At 41.6% G+C, this 13,325-nt stretch overlaps 1 protein-coding gene across 5 annotated transcripts in view; it reads right to left on the bottom strand.

The window, feature by feature from the left end:
• The window catches only part of ehbp1 (EH domain binding protein 1), a 155,709-nt gene extending 144,172 nt beyond the window's left edge, over nt 1–11,537 (bottom strand). For 2 of the 5 annotated variants that reach the window (XM_047821212.1, XM_047821215.1), the window contains exons 1-2: nt 9,929–10,506; nt 8,396–8,794 (exon numbers count right to left, since the gene is read on the bottom strand). In XM_047821212.1, the coding sequence (XP_047677168.1) occupies nt 8,396–8,499 (104 nt within the window). In that variant the 5' untranslated portion in view covers nt 8,500–8,794; nt 9,929–10,506. Of the gene's footprint in view, nt 1–8,395; nt 8,795–9,928; nt 10,507–10,680; nt 10,787–11,517 lie in introns of those variants that run through there. The other 3 variants (XM_047821214.1, XM_047821213.1, XM_027143032.2) reach the window with 3 other exon arrangements.
• Nucleotides 11,538–13,325: the final 1,788 nt, after the last annotated feature.

Genomic DNA, 13,325 nt, shown 5'->3' with positions numbered 1-13,325 from the left:
AGGTAACAACCTGAAACGGTTGCTTCAGGACATTAAGTTATCCTTTAACAATGGCTTTGACGCCGTGGACTGATGTCTCGTATGTTAGGTGGAATGTTAGCAGTATTGTATAACAGAGTAAAAGAGGCATCTGATTTTAACTGTTATCTCGGTGCTTATTTGGACGGCTCCTCTACACATGCTACGTTCAGCTAGTACCAGAGACAGACCTGTTCTGTCTCATTTTGTGTTCGGAGAATTAAATATAAAAATAATAATGTTTGTAAACCAGTGGCTGCTTATTTAATATTTTCCTGCAGTACATTAGCTTTAGCAGAAGAGCTAAAGAACAGACTTTTCAGATGTATGGCTCGGTCATGCAGGAATAAAACACAAGTTAATTACAGAGCTCCGGTCCTGTGTACATCTGGTTTTCATCAACGTCATGAAAGTAGGAACAGTAAGTAATGGGACATAATAAATAAATCACACTCCTCTGGACGTGGAGCCGAGTGCAGATAGCGTCCACACCTCACAGAATAATGCTGAGCAGCTCAGCTGAAGTAAACAACAGATCTCTGTTTCCAACAGGAAAGAAGATATGATGTCTAAACTGTCTGAGAGAGATGTGCGAGAGAGAGAGAGAGAGAGAGAGAGAGAGAGAGATGTGTGTGTGTGTGTGAGAGAGAGAGAGAGAGATGTGTGAGAGAGAGATGTGTGAGAGAGAGATGTGTGAGAGAGAGATGTGTGTGTGTGAGAGAGAGAGAGAGAGGGAGAGAGAGACATGTGAGAGAGAGATGTGTGTGTGTGTGAGAGAGAGAGAGAGAGAGAGAGAGAGAGAGAGACAGAGAGAGGTGTGAGACAGAGAGAGATGTGTGTGAGAAAGAGATGTGTGTGTGAGCGACAGAGACAGAGAGAGAGAGAGAGAGAGAGACAGAGAGATGTGTGTGCGCGAGACAGAGATGTGTGTGAGAGAGAGAGAGAGAGAGAGAGAGAGAGAGACAGACAGACAGACAGACAGACAGAGAGAGAGACAGAGACAGAAAGTGAGATCTGTGAGAGAGAGAGAGAGAGAGAGAGAGAGAGACAGAGACAGAAAGTGAGATGTGTGAGGCAGAGAGAGAGAGAGAGAGAGAGAGAGAGAGAGAGAGAGAGAGAGAGAGAAAGAGAGACAGAGAGAGAGACAGAGAGAGAGACAGAGAGAGAGAGACAGAGAGAGAGATAGAGAGAGCGCTAGCACTATACTGTATTTAATGCTATGGAGACACAAGGTAACAACCTGAAACGATTGACTCTGCTGTCGAGCCTTAAATAAACAGCTGTAGATGACTTTCTGAGGAGATTCTTGTTGCACCGTCGAGAACAACTTCAGTTTACTCACAGCAAAGGAATTTCTACACTAATGACCCATGACACATTTATGCAGACCAGAGCTGTAAGACTCGAGTCCAATCTCAGGATGTTCTCTGTAGTGACTCGGTCTATTATCCAATTTATTGCCATTTGGACATACACAGTATGGTGACTGGGAGTTGGGATTGTCTAGTTTCAGGTAAAATACACAAAAGCTTGTCACAGAACCACACACACACACACACACACACACACACACACACACACATATACTGTATGTGCTTGCTGAACGTCCTGTTCCAGATTTATTCCCTCGTAGCTTTTTTATTTTTTTTGGCATGCTGGGTGTGAGGATGTGTTCATTCAGCTACAAGAACGTTAGTGAGATCAGACACTGATGTGAGGTGAAGAGGTCTGGGGTTCAGTCGGTGTTCAGTGGTGTTGAGTCAGAGTCAGGGCTCTGTGCAGGACACTCGAGTTCTTCCACTAAAGTCTTAACCTCCACACCATGTCTTCATGAAGCTCTGGGGCTTCGTGTACAGTGACGTTGTCGTGCTGGAACAGTGTTTGTATCCACTGAAAAGCTACAGTTTATATAACTGTGTGCTTATAATGTCGTGCTAACAGTTTGAGGAAGGACCACATACAGATATGATGGTCAGGTGTCCACGTACTTTTAGCCATATAGGAAGTCGGTATCTTGCTGAGAAGCAGGTTGCCTCCATCCTGCCTCCTCATGATCTCCCAGTACAATAATGCTCGTATTCACTGGTGCAATGTTTGTTTGTTAGATGCTGCACACTTAAAGGTGGGGTCTATGTTGTTTGAGAAATGCTCCAGAAAACTGAGTCGGGCCACCAAACTAAACAAAAACAAAACTAACGTGTAGCCAATGAGCAGAAAGGGGCGTGTCTTGTCAATATGGGCAGAGTGTGTTCAGTGCGCATGTGTGACATTAGCAGAAAGCGGTTTTAACATTGACATGGAGGATAAAAACAAAGAAAGAAAGCGAAGAAAGACTTACGATAAGGTAAGAAGTAGGACGTGTTAATATAGGATCAGCTTTCCAGCGCTGGAGAGAACTGAAGGAGCAGGAAGTCGGCCACATATTCACAGATGGGAGTTTCCCGAGTCAATAACTCCTGAGCTAAACGCTGTTACTACACAAATAACACCTCTTTTCTATCGTAGTAATGTAGAGAGGCAGCTACAACCACGTTTTGTGTAGTAACAGCGTTTAGCTCAGGAGTTACTGACTCAGGAAACTCCAATCTGTGAATATGCGGCCGACTTTACTTAAGACGCAGAGGCGCTTTTTTCCTTCTCGATAGGTGAGTAACGTTGGTTTTGCTTTGTTACACAGAACTAATATATGCCTTTGTCCTTTACATGATTATGCTTGTGTGTCATTTTCGCTTGTTTGTTTATCTGCAACCGTATTGTTCTTCCCTTCAGCTATGATAAAGACATTTCTTTCCATTAGTTGCCTGGGTTACGTATGTATGTGTGGGCGGAGCTATCAATACAGGGGTGGGACCCATTTGGGTTAAGGGCATGTTTGTTTTGGTGATTTTATATGTCAACATTGGTTTTCAAACAACGGAGACCCCACCTTTAATATCTGATGGTTTCCAGTCACAGCCAAGACTTGACCCAATTGGTTTTGCCCCAAATTTAGCTTGGACTTGATAATATTGGTCTTGACTTCACCTCCATCATCCACCAACCATAATAACTTGCTTTCTAATTAAAAATGGTCCTGCTTAGCTATAACTAACCTAGTCAAGGTTTCATTTTTGTTTAGATAATAAAGTGAAACAATAAATAAAAACACACCTGTCTCACACGTCTCTCTCTCTCTCTGTCTCACACGTCTCTCTCTCTCTGTGTCTCACACGTCTCTCTCTCTCTCTCTCCTGTCTCACACGTCTCTCTCTCTCTCTCTCTCTCTCTCTCTCTCTCTGTAAATCCGTGACGAGCGTTAAATACTCAGAGCCGGGATGCAGTGAAGGGCTTTTCTCTACGCGTCACTCCTGCTGATTATCCTGGCAGGTAAAACTGTGATATTGGCAGCGACTGCACCAAAGACAAACACATGCTGTAACTCAGAGGATCCTGCACTGCAGCTCCACACACACACACACACACACACACACACCATAACCTTAGCTTACACCTGAACTGGAAGATATGAGATCATTAACACCATGATCAACATCAGCTTGAAAATCCTGATTGACATGTTCGCCTCTACAAGTTCCTTCCCTGTTCACTGCATTACATCAAATCGAAATTGTGCCTTAAAACAAAGCTGAGGATGAAAATGTGTCAAAGGTCATCACTGCTTAAAAGAGTAAATAATCCATTACACACACACACAGACACACACACACACACACACACACACACACACACACACACACACACACACAGACACACACAGACACACACAGACACACACAGACACACATCTAACCAAATAACAAACATCACTAGGTTTGGGTATCAAAAGAAATTTTCCAGTTCTGATTCCGGTTCCAGTTCTGCCTTACGATTCCTGGTTCTGATTCCAATTCAGATAAAAGAAATGTGAAAAATAATGCACAATACTTAAACAATTCCATTTGTGTTTATTATTCACTCTTTAAATATTTTAAACAGAGCTTTTCAATTCATATCAATTTATCAATATCAATCCAACGTCAAATTTAACATCCAGAATTACAGCTTAGCAAAACAGTTAGCAATTTTTCTGAAGAATAATGAAGATGTCTGCTTTCTCTGGGAGAAGACGAGACCTTTCCTGGCTTATTGTATCTCCAGCTGTGGAGAAAACCCTCTCAGAGGGGGTAGATTTGTGTCATTGTTGTAGCTTTGGAAATGAATCCACACTTTAGACTTTTTTTTAGACATGTATAACACAAAGTGTTCCTCAGCACAGCAGCGCGAGTGACTGATTTCTGTGGTAAGCTGCGTTAATTTGGTTGCGTGACTGTAAACAGTGTAAACAATTAATATTCATTAGGTAAGACGTGGCTATTTAAAGTGACCGCTCCCAGCGCTTTGCCCGTCATCGCATCGGAACCGCGTTTGGAACCGAAACTTAAACATTCCGGTTCCTGTTTAGAGTTCTCGGTTCTCAACCCTAAACATCACAATTCAAATGATTCTTGCATGCTAATCGCTGAAATAATCATGGTTCCTTTTCACACATGTACATATTATTTTGTTGCTCATGAGTGGGAGCGCAAGACAAGATTAGAGATTCTTCATCTTAACCGATCAGAAGATGTGCGTGGTTTAGAGGACGAGACAGGACCAAAAGGAGCACGATGGATCTGTAAACTGAATTTCAACATGGTGGCTTACAAACCACTGGGATTTTCAACGGAAGAGAAATGGTGTGTGAGACCGAGGAGGGAGGGAGGGAGAGAGAGAGAGAGAGAGAGAGATGTTGTGTGAGACAGAGAGAGAGAGAGAGAGAGATGTGCGAGACAGAGGAGAGAGAGAGGGAGAAATGTTGTGTGAGAGAGAGAAGTGTGAGACAGAGGAGAGAGAGAGACAGAGAGAGAAATGTTGTGTGAGACAGAAAGAGAGAGAGAAATGTGAGACAGAGGAGAGACAGAGAGATGTGTGAGACAGAGAGAGAGAGAGAAATGTGAGACAGAGGAGAGACAGAGAGATGTGTGAGACAGAGAGAGAGAGAGACAGAGAGAGATGTGTGAGACAAAGAGAGAGCGAGAGAGAGAGAGAGAGAGAGAGAGAGAGAGAGAGAGAGAGAGAGAGAGAGAAAGAAATATTGTGTGAGAGAGTAGAGTGACAGAAAAAGGGAGAGAGGTTGTGTGAGACAGGGGAGAGAGAGAGACAGAGAGAGGGGAGAGAGAGACAGTGAGAGAAATGTTGCATGAGAGAGAGAGAGAGAGAGAGAGAGAGAGAGAGATATGTGTGTGTGAGAGAGAGAAACAGAGAGAGAGAGAGAGAGGTGTGTGTGTGAGAGTGAGAGAGAGAGAAATAGTGTGAGACAGTAGAGATAGAGACAGAAAAAGGGAGAGAGGTTGTGTGAGACAGGGAGAGAGACATCCTTACACCAATACAACATTTATCTGTACAAACATTTATATTGAATTTTCATCGGAAGCTGCGTCTTAAAATAAAGAACACGGGGAAAATACCCTTTTTAAAAATAGACTGAAAAAGTGACAGCACACACACACAGAGTGATGGAGAGACCGACCTGTAAAAATCGAGCAGTTTTGAGGACGTTACTTCAAACTAAGCAGCTATGGTTTCTGTCACAGTGCAGAATGGAAACTTTCCATCACGACACCAACATTTGAGACGGATGAAACACAACTCCGTCTCTCACTCCCACACACACTCACTCACTCACTCGCAGTCTCTGGCCTCAGGGATATCAACAGCTAACAGGCTTTCAGCATGCTGACAGTAGGTAAATACATGTCTTTCACACAGCACCTCCCTCCTTTCTTCCTTCCTTCCCTCCGTGTAACGGTAGTCAGGTATGACGGCTCCTGACATCGAGAATGCAGATTAGGATGGAGACATGCAGTCTTTCAGCACATTCCTCTTCCTCTGTAACAGACAGCGCTACATTCCCATCATTCCGTCGCCTCACACTCACATCTGGAAGACCTCGGGTACATGTGGCCACGCGTGCGCTCGTGCATGTGTGTTGCTTCGGGGTAAAATCCTTTCACGGAAAACACCGCGTTTCCTCTGACGTTTCCATGGCAGCCACGACATGAGCTGTGACAGCTGTGTAATATAGCAAAATTGATCTACTGTGTCTCGGAAAATAACGATAACTTTCACAATATTTTACGTCGGTAGTTTGGTCTGAACACAGCACGGTGCACATGAAAAAATCAGCGATCGTGGGGAAGTCGTGGCCTAATGGTTAGAGAGTCTGACTCCTAACCCTAAGGTTGTGGGTTCGAGTCTCGGGCCGGCAATACCACGACTGAGGTGCCCTTGAGCAAGGCACCGAACCCCCCCAATTGCTCCCCGGGTGCCGCAGCATAAATGGCTGCCCACTGCTCTGGGGGTGTGTTCACGGTGTGTGTGTGTGTTCTCTTTGGATGGGTTAAATGCAGAGAACAAATTCTAAGTATGGGTCAAAGCTGTCGTAAGTACTGAGAATCTGCGTGGGAACGGTCGCGCTCGGATTTGCACCAAATCGCATCTATGCTATATTGGTAACGTTTGGATTCTAAAACATTATCTAGTTTCAGCGCTGTGTTTTTAAAGTGCATTAAATGTTTGTCTTGGGTTTGGATCTGCCTTCTGTAGGTCATTTGAGACTAATATTCTTAGTACCCGACTTAACAAAAAAGCAAAATGAGGACATTTTACAGGTAGAGACGTTTCTTTTCGGGACTCTGGATTAGCGCTTCTGCAAAACATCATAAATGTAAATCCTGGGGGATGTAGTCAAAGCAGTTGAGATGAGATTTAAAAAAAAAAAAAAAAAAGGCATGGCATGTTACGGCACATGCGTCGTCGTGCGGAACGGCCGATACTACACCGCTCGATGCTTCGAAGACAGATCTGTAGTGGATCAATCAAAAGGTCGTTCATGATAAACTGCTGGATGGAGCTCTGTATTTTGTAGGGATGAAGAATTTACTGTTTTCTAATCTGTAGTATTATATAGATCAGTGTGCAGATCAGGTGGATGTCAGGGGCTTTTTACACCTGGTCACTTCATGCGTTTTCTGTGATCCGATAGCTATCCGATTGTAAAAAAGACCAGGTCTAAATGCCCTCGTATATAAATCCGATCGTTCAAACCACTTCAGGAGGTGGTCTGGGACGCATTTCAGATGATACTTGACAGGTATAACTTAATGTGGTTGTTCAAGCCACGTACGTCAGCGCTGTACTCCTCCCAAACGGAAGTACGTCACTCGCAGGTGACTCGTTTAAAATGCAGCGAACAGTAAATGCTGTTTTTTGTAGCATAACCGCCGTAAAGAGTTTTTTCGACTTCTTTTGAAAACCGCATACACCAAAGTGTGTTCCATTTCAATTACCCCGGAAATGAGGTAAAATATATTTGCATTTTGGGCGGGAGTAGAAAGATCGGATCGATATCCGATTCGCCGAGACGCATTTATGTGGCCTAATGTAAATGGGACAGTTTTAACAAATCAGATAGCTATCGGATCAGAGAAAACACATGAAGTGACCGGGTGTAAAAAGGCCCTCAGACATCAGTAAGCACAATGAGGACACAAATTTGTTATTAAGCCTAATCATTTAAGGAACTATCTACCGTCAAACTGTCCATGTTAATAAGGTTGCAATGAAATATGTTTATGACACAGCAAGATTTAAAAAAAAAAAAAAAAAGATAAAAGATAAACAGGATAAAAATGAATTCCACCTTATGTTATAAATGCTGATCGTTTCTTACGATATAATGTCGAGTCATTGAAGTGAAATAAATGTATTAAATTTATGTTATTGCATTTGCGTCGATATCGTATCGGGACGCGCCTCCGACCATGCCACAAGCTTTTTAAAGTCTGTAAGTGTTTTAAAACAATCTATGATGACTATGTCATGATGAAGTGTATTGTAGTGTCAAGAATCAACATGATGATCAGATCAACTGATGTACAAAATAAAAATAAATGAGTACATAAATAAAAATCCCTGAAATCTTGTTGATCTTCAATAGTTATTTATTAAGCCCTCTTGAATGTTTTTGAAGGTGTGTATGTGTGTGTGATGAAAAGGTGCATAACTCCAACACAGACCTACAGCCTCAGCAGACGTATCTTCTGATCTCTGTGTGCGTGTGTGTCTACTGTGAAACAATATTTAGTGTGTAATTTGACTCTCCTGAACCTGAGCCAAGCCAAACCTTGATTTTTCTGTATTGCGGAAATGCATTGATGCACACAAGAAACCACATCACACACACGCGCGCACACACACACAGTCAAAACAGGTGATGGAGCGAGCTATAGACGAGGCCCTCCCTGTGCTCTACACAATCCATGCATAGGAAGCAAATCATTTCTCTTCACACACTCACCATTTCTTTGTACATTCCACCATGAGCTCCTGATAAGAGGCCACAAACTGGAATTTGGATGCGTGCTTTCCCACACGCTGCAGTCTTTTCCACACCGAAGCCATGGTCCGTATTGTCGGCGGGTGAGAACGAGATCCGATCCTGGTGCTGCTTCTTGTCAAAGTCCTCCTGTTCGATTGTGATTCAGAAACGTCCGGTTAAAGAATCGAGCGCCTCGTGTACGTTCATCGCCGACGCGTAAAGTCAGCCTATATAACGGAGACAGCCATCAAGCAGTGTGATGGAGCGATACACTACACGCACAGAGGGAATTGCTGGCTCCTGCACACCACATACTGCACAGCGAGATGTTCTAATCGCGATTAGGCAGAACATACTCCATTATCAGGGTCAATAAACCTGCGGACACAAGAGAGATACGGGCTTTTTAGGGTAATGTACAACAACAACAGTCATAACCAAGAGCTCTGTTAAGACAAAATATCTAAAAACTAAGATTAACCAAAATTACAAAAAAGAGATAAGCATCATAATTCACGTCTGTGAAAAAGTGCTGAGAAAAATTTTTACTTTGTACAAAAGTACAAAACACTCTTAGGAGTGAGGAAGCTGTTACTATAGAAACAGAAACATCAGACCAAGCACATCAATATAAACCTGTGATCTGAGCGACAAAGGTGTTGTGTAAGGATTATCACATTAAATAATAAATAAATAAATAAAACATTATTCGTTATATTTTCTGAGGTTTCTATACACGTCCTCAACATCATCTCATTCAGTCTGGACAAAAAGAAAAAAAAAATAAGCAGGACATCCGAACACGACGATTCTTTACAAACCTGTACAGCGTGTCAGTGATACAGATGCTTAGATTAGACCGAGTCAGATTTCTGTAAAAGCCTTATTATGTTTTCTCATGTTTGCATAACATTTTTGTTTATTTATTTTTTTATGGCACATAAACAACTAATCCGTGTGGATATCAGTCATTTTTATAAAGTGTGCTTATTTACTATGTGGCAAAAAAAAACAAACAAGAAAATTCTGTTTATATTATATATATATATATATATATATATATATATATATATATATATATATATATATATAAAACGATATATAACAGACAAATTGCAGACAAATATTATACTAATATATTAATATTTGTCTGCAATTTGTCTGTAAAGGATTTAATAAGGGTTACCAGCAGAAAACTGGGTGTGATTTTATTACATATATTACAAGTCTAATTTCTATAAACCTAAAAACAGCTCAATAATATTAATCCCATCTCGATCATTTCGCTTGAGACTTTAATAACATTAAATAACGTTTTTTTTTGTTTACTTTTCCTCACGTTTGACAGCTGCTCGTTTCCTCCATTCTTATTTAACTTCACTGATGCTAGTTGAATATGAAGCTAAACTAAAACAGTTATTAGCACCAACATTGTGTTTAATATCCCACAAGCCCGTGATGTTAAAAGCTACGTAATGAGCTTGTAGTTTAAAAATAAAACCCATTACTCACCTCTTTAATTATTCAGCAGCCTTTCGGTAGCCTTTTTCAAGCTGGTAGCTAAACTGCTAGCAAACTTACCTCAGTAACCCGGCAGCACAGAGCCAGAATGCTAGCACTGCTAACGCTATGCTAAGCTATGCTAAGCTAAGCTAATTAACACTTCCAAAACTAGCGCTGTAGCGGGTGATTTAATATAATATAACCGCGGCTAATGCAGTCGTGCTAACTGGTTTAACGATGCACTAACCGCTCTGTTCTGTTAGCATTGTGCTAATCACTAAGGCAGGCCAGGTAGCGCGTCCGTTAATATCATCCTGAGGTAAAAACAACACTAATGCGCTGCGGAGGTTCTGTTCTGAGAATTACGCTTTTAAACAGCAAAGTTCGGGCGGTTCGAACACAGAGGAATAATATATAAGTTTCCCTGGACGGAGCAGCGGAATTCCAGCAGCCTCGAATAAAACAAACTCCGACAATCAAACCACCGTCATTTCCCGACCAATCCCACTGCATTCAGCTCACACCGCCGGGAGCGCACTAGCGTACTATGTAGTACGCATCCTGTTACCTCCCTCCCTGAGGTGGCGTACTGTTTTACAGTACTGATTAGTAAGCTAGTATGCGTCCTTTTACCTCCCTCCTGAGGTGGAGTACTGTTTCTGGATACTAATAAGTAAGCTAGTACACGTCCTGTTACCTCCCTCCTGATGTGGAGTACTGTTTCTGGATACTAATAAGTAAGCTAGTACACGTCCTGTTACCTCCCTCCTGATGTGGAGTACTGTTTTACAGTACTGATTAGTAAGCTAGTACACGTCCTGTTACCTCCATCCCTGAGGTGATGTACTGTTTTACAGTACTAATTAGTAAGCTAGTACATGTCCTGTTACCTCCCTCCTTAGGTGGCGTACTGTTTTACAGTACTAATTAGTAAGCTAGTACACGTCCTGTTACCTCCATCCCTGAGGTGATGTACTGTTTTACAGTACTAATTAGTAAGCTAGTACTTGTCCTGTTACCTCCATCCCTGAGGTGGCGTACTGTTTTACAATACTAATAAGTAAGCTAGTACTTGTCCTGTTACCTCCCTCCTGAGGTGATGTACTGTTTTACAATACTGATAAGTAAGCTAGTACTTGTCCTGTTACCTTCCTTCTGTGGTGGAGTACTGTTTTACAGTACTAATTAGTAAGCTAGTACTTGTCCTGTTACCTCCCTTCTGAGGTGGCGTACTGTTTTACAGTACTAATTAGTAAGCTAGTACTTGTCCTGTTACCTCCCTCCTTAGGTGGCGTACTGTTTTACAGTACTAATTAGTAAGCTAGTACTTGTCCTGTTACCTCCCTTCTGAGGTGGCGTACTGTTTTACAGTACTAATTAGTAAGCTAGTACTTGTCCTGTTACCTCCCTCCTTAGGTGGCGTACTGTTTTACAGTACTAATTAGTAAGCTAGTACATGTCCTGTTACCTCCATCCCTGAGGTGATGTACTGTTTTACCGTACTAATTAGTAAGCTAGTACGCGTCCTGTTACCTCCATCCCTGAGGTGATGTACTGTTTTACAATACTGATAAGTAAGCTAGTACTTGTCCTGTTACCTTCCTTCTGAGGTGGCGTACTGTTTTACAGTACTAATTAGTAAGCTAGTACTTGTCCTGTTACCTCCATCCCTGAGGTGATGTACTGTTTTACAATATTCAGTAAGCTAGTACACGTCCTGTTACCTCCCTCCCTTCCCACGCCGTCAGAAAGTCCTATTGGCTGTCAGGTACAGAATATTTAAATGAGGAACTTAGTGGCGTTGGCTTGGGATCCTGCATTTCTATTGGTCGATCTGGCATGTCTCTCAAAGACATTGATCTCGCCCACATATGCATAGAAACAGCGCTGTGCGACCTAAAACTTGGATATGGATGGATGGATGGATGGATGGATGGATAGATAGATAGATAGATAGATAGATAGATAGATAGATAGATAGATAGATAGATAGATAGATAGATAGATAGATAGATAGATAGATCTCATTACATCTTCTTATTAAAACAAATTAAATTATGCAGTTGTTACATAATAATAGTAATATATCACTTTTTTCTCTATCTCATATTTTAATTTAATTTAATAATCCGATATCCTGTTTATATACTATTTCCAGGTAACACAATACGCCTTGTGGGGGTGTGTATTTATCTCTCCTGGAGATTACAGGGAGACGTAACATATGTCAAAGAATGCTTTGAAGTGACAAATGATACAGAGAAAAACTTGAACCTGCTTGTGTGAGGGCAGTCGGTTTGAGCAACCACAAATGCTCGTGTCTAGGTGTGTGTGTGTGTGTGTGTGTGAGAGAGAGAGAGAGAGAGAGAGAGAGAGAGAGAGAGAGAGAGAGAGAGAGAGATTGTAAGAAGCATTTCCATTGTGCCTTTTACTCCTCTCATTGCAAACTTCTTGTTAATTGTTATAGGAATAGTTCAGTAAACCGTACAGCTTACACACTCTAGCCTTTACCCCAGTGTGACCCAAGACACGTTTAGTGTCTAAAGTTGGCTTTTTTTGTATGTTGAAATCTGGAGGTAATATACAGTTTAACTCCATGCAAACTCCATGAATCATCACACTTTGTGTGAACAATAAAAGAAACATAGAGTTCAATCATCCGAGTCCTTGAGTCAATAAAAGTTTCATGTTGTTTCTGTTTAACATTTAGTTGTGTCATGAATCTGCACTGCTTTTGTTTAAATACAAAATGTTTTTTAAAAAAAGATTTAAAGGTGCGGTCTCCGTTGTTTGAGAAATGCTTCAGAAAACTGAGTCAGGCCACCAAACAAAACAAAAACAAAACAAACATGTAGCCAATGAGCAGAAAGGGGTGTGTCTTGTCAATATGGGCAGAGAGAGTGTCCAGCTTTCCAGCGCTGGAGAGAACTGAAGGAGCAGGAAGTTGGTGCATATTCACAGATTTGAGTTTCCCGAGTCAATAACTCCTGAGCTAAACGCTGTTACTACACAAATAACACCTCTGTTCTATCGTAGTGATGTAGAGAGGCAGCTACAACCGTGTTTTGTGTAGTAACAGCGTTTAGCTCAGGAGTTATTGACTCGAAAAACTCCAATCTGTGAATATGCGGCCGACTTTACTTAAGCTGCCGAGGCACTTTTTTCCTTCTCGATAGGTGAGTAACGTTGGTTTTGCTTTGTTACACAGAACTAATATATGCCTTTGTCCTTTACATGATTATGCTTGTGTGTCATTTTTGCTTGTTTGTTTATCTGCAATCATATTGTTCTTCCCTTCAGCTATGATAAAGACACATTTCTTTCCATTTCTTTTTTTTTTTTTTCAGTTGCCTGGGTTACGTATGTATGTGTGGGCGGAGCTATCAAGCTCACAACCTTCTGATCG

The sequence above is a fragment of the Tachysurus fulvidraco genome, chromosome 12 (assembly GCF_022655615.1).
Source record: "Tachysurus fulvidraco isolate hzauxx_2018 chromosome 12, HZAU_PFXX_2.0, whole genome shotgun sequence".
NCBI classification, from domain to species: domain Eukaryota; kingdom Metazoa; phylum Chordata; class Actinopteri; order Siluriformes; family Bagridae; genus Tachysurus; species Tachysurus fulvidraco.
This window is presented reverse-complemented; position numbering and strand designations above follow the sequence as displayed.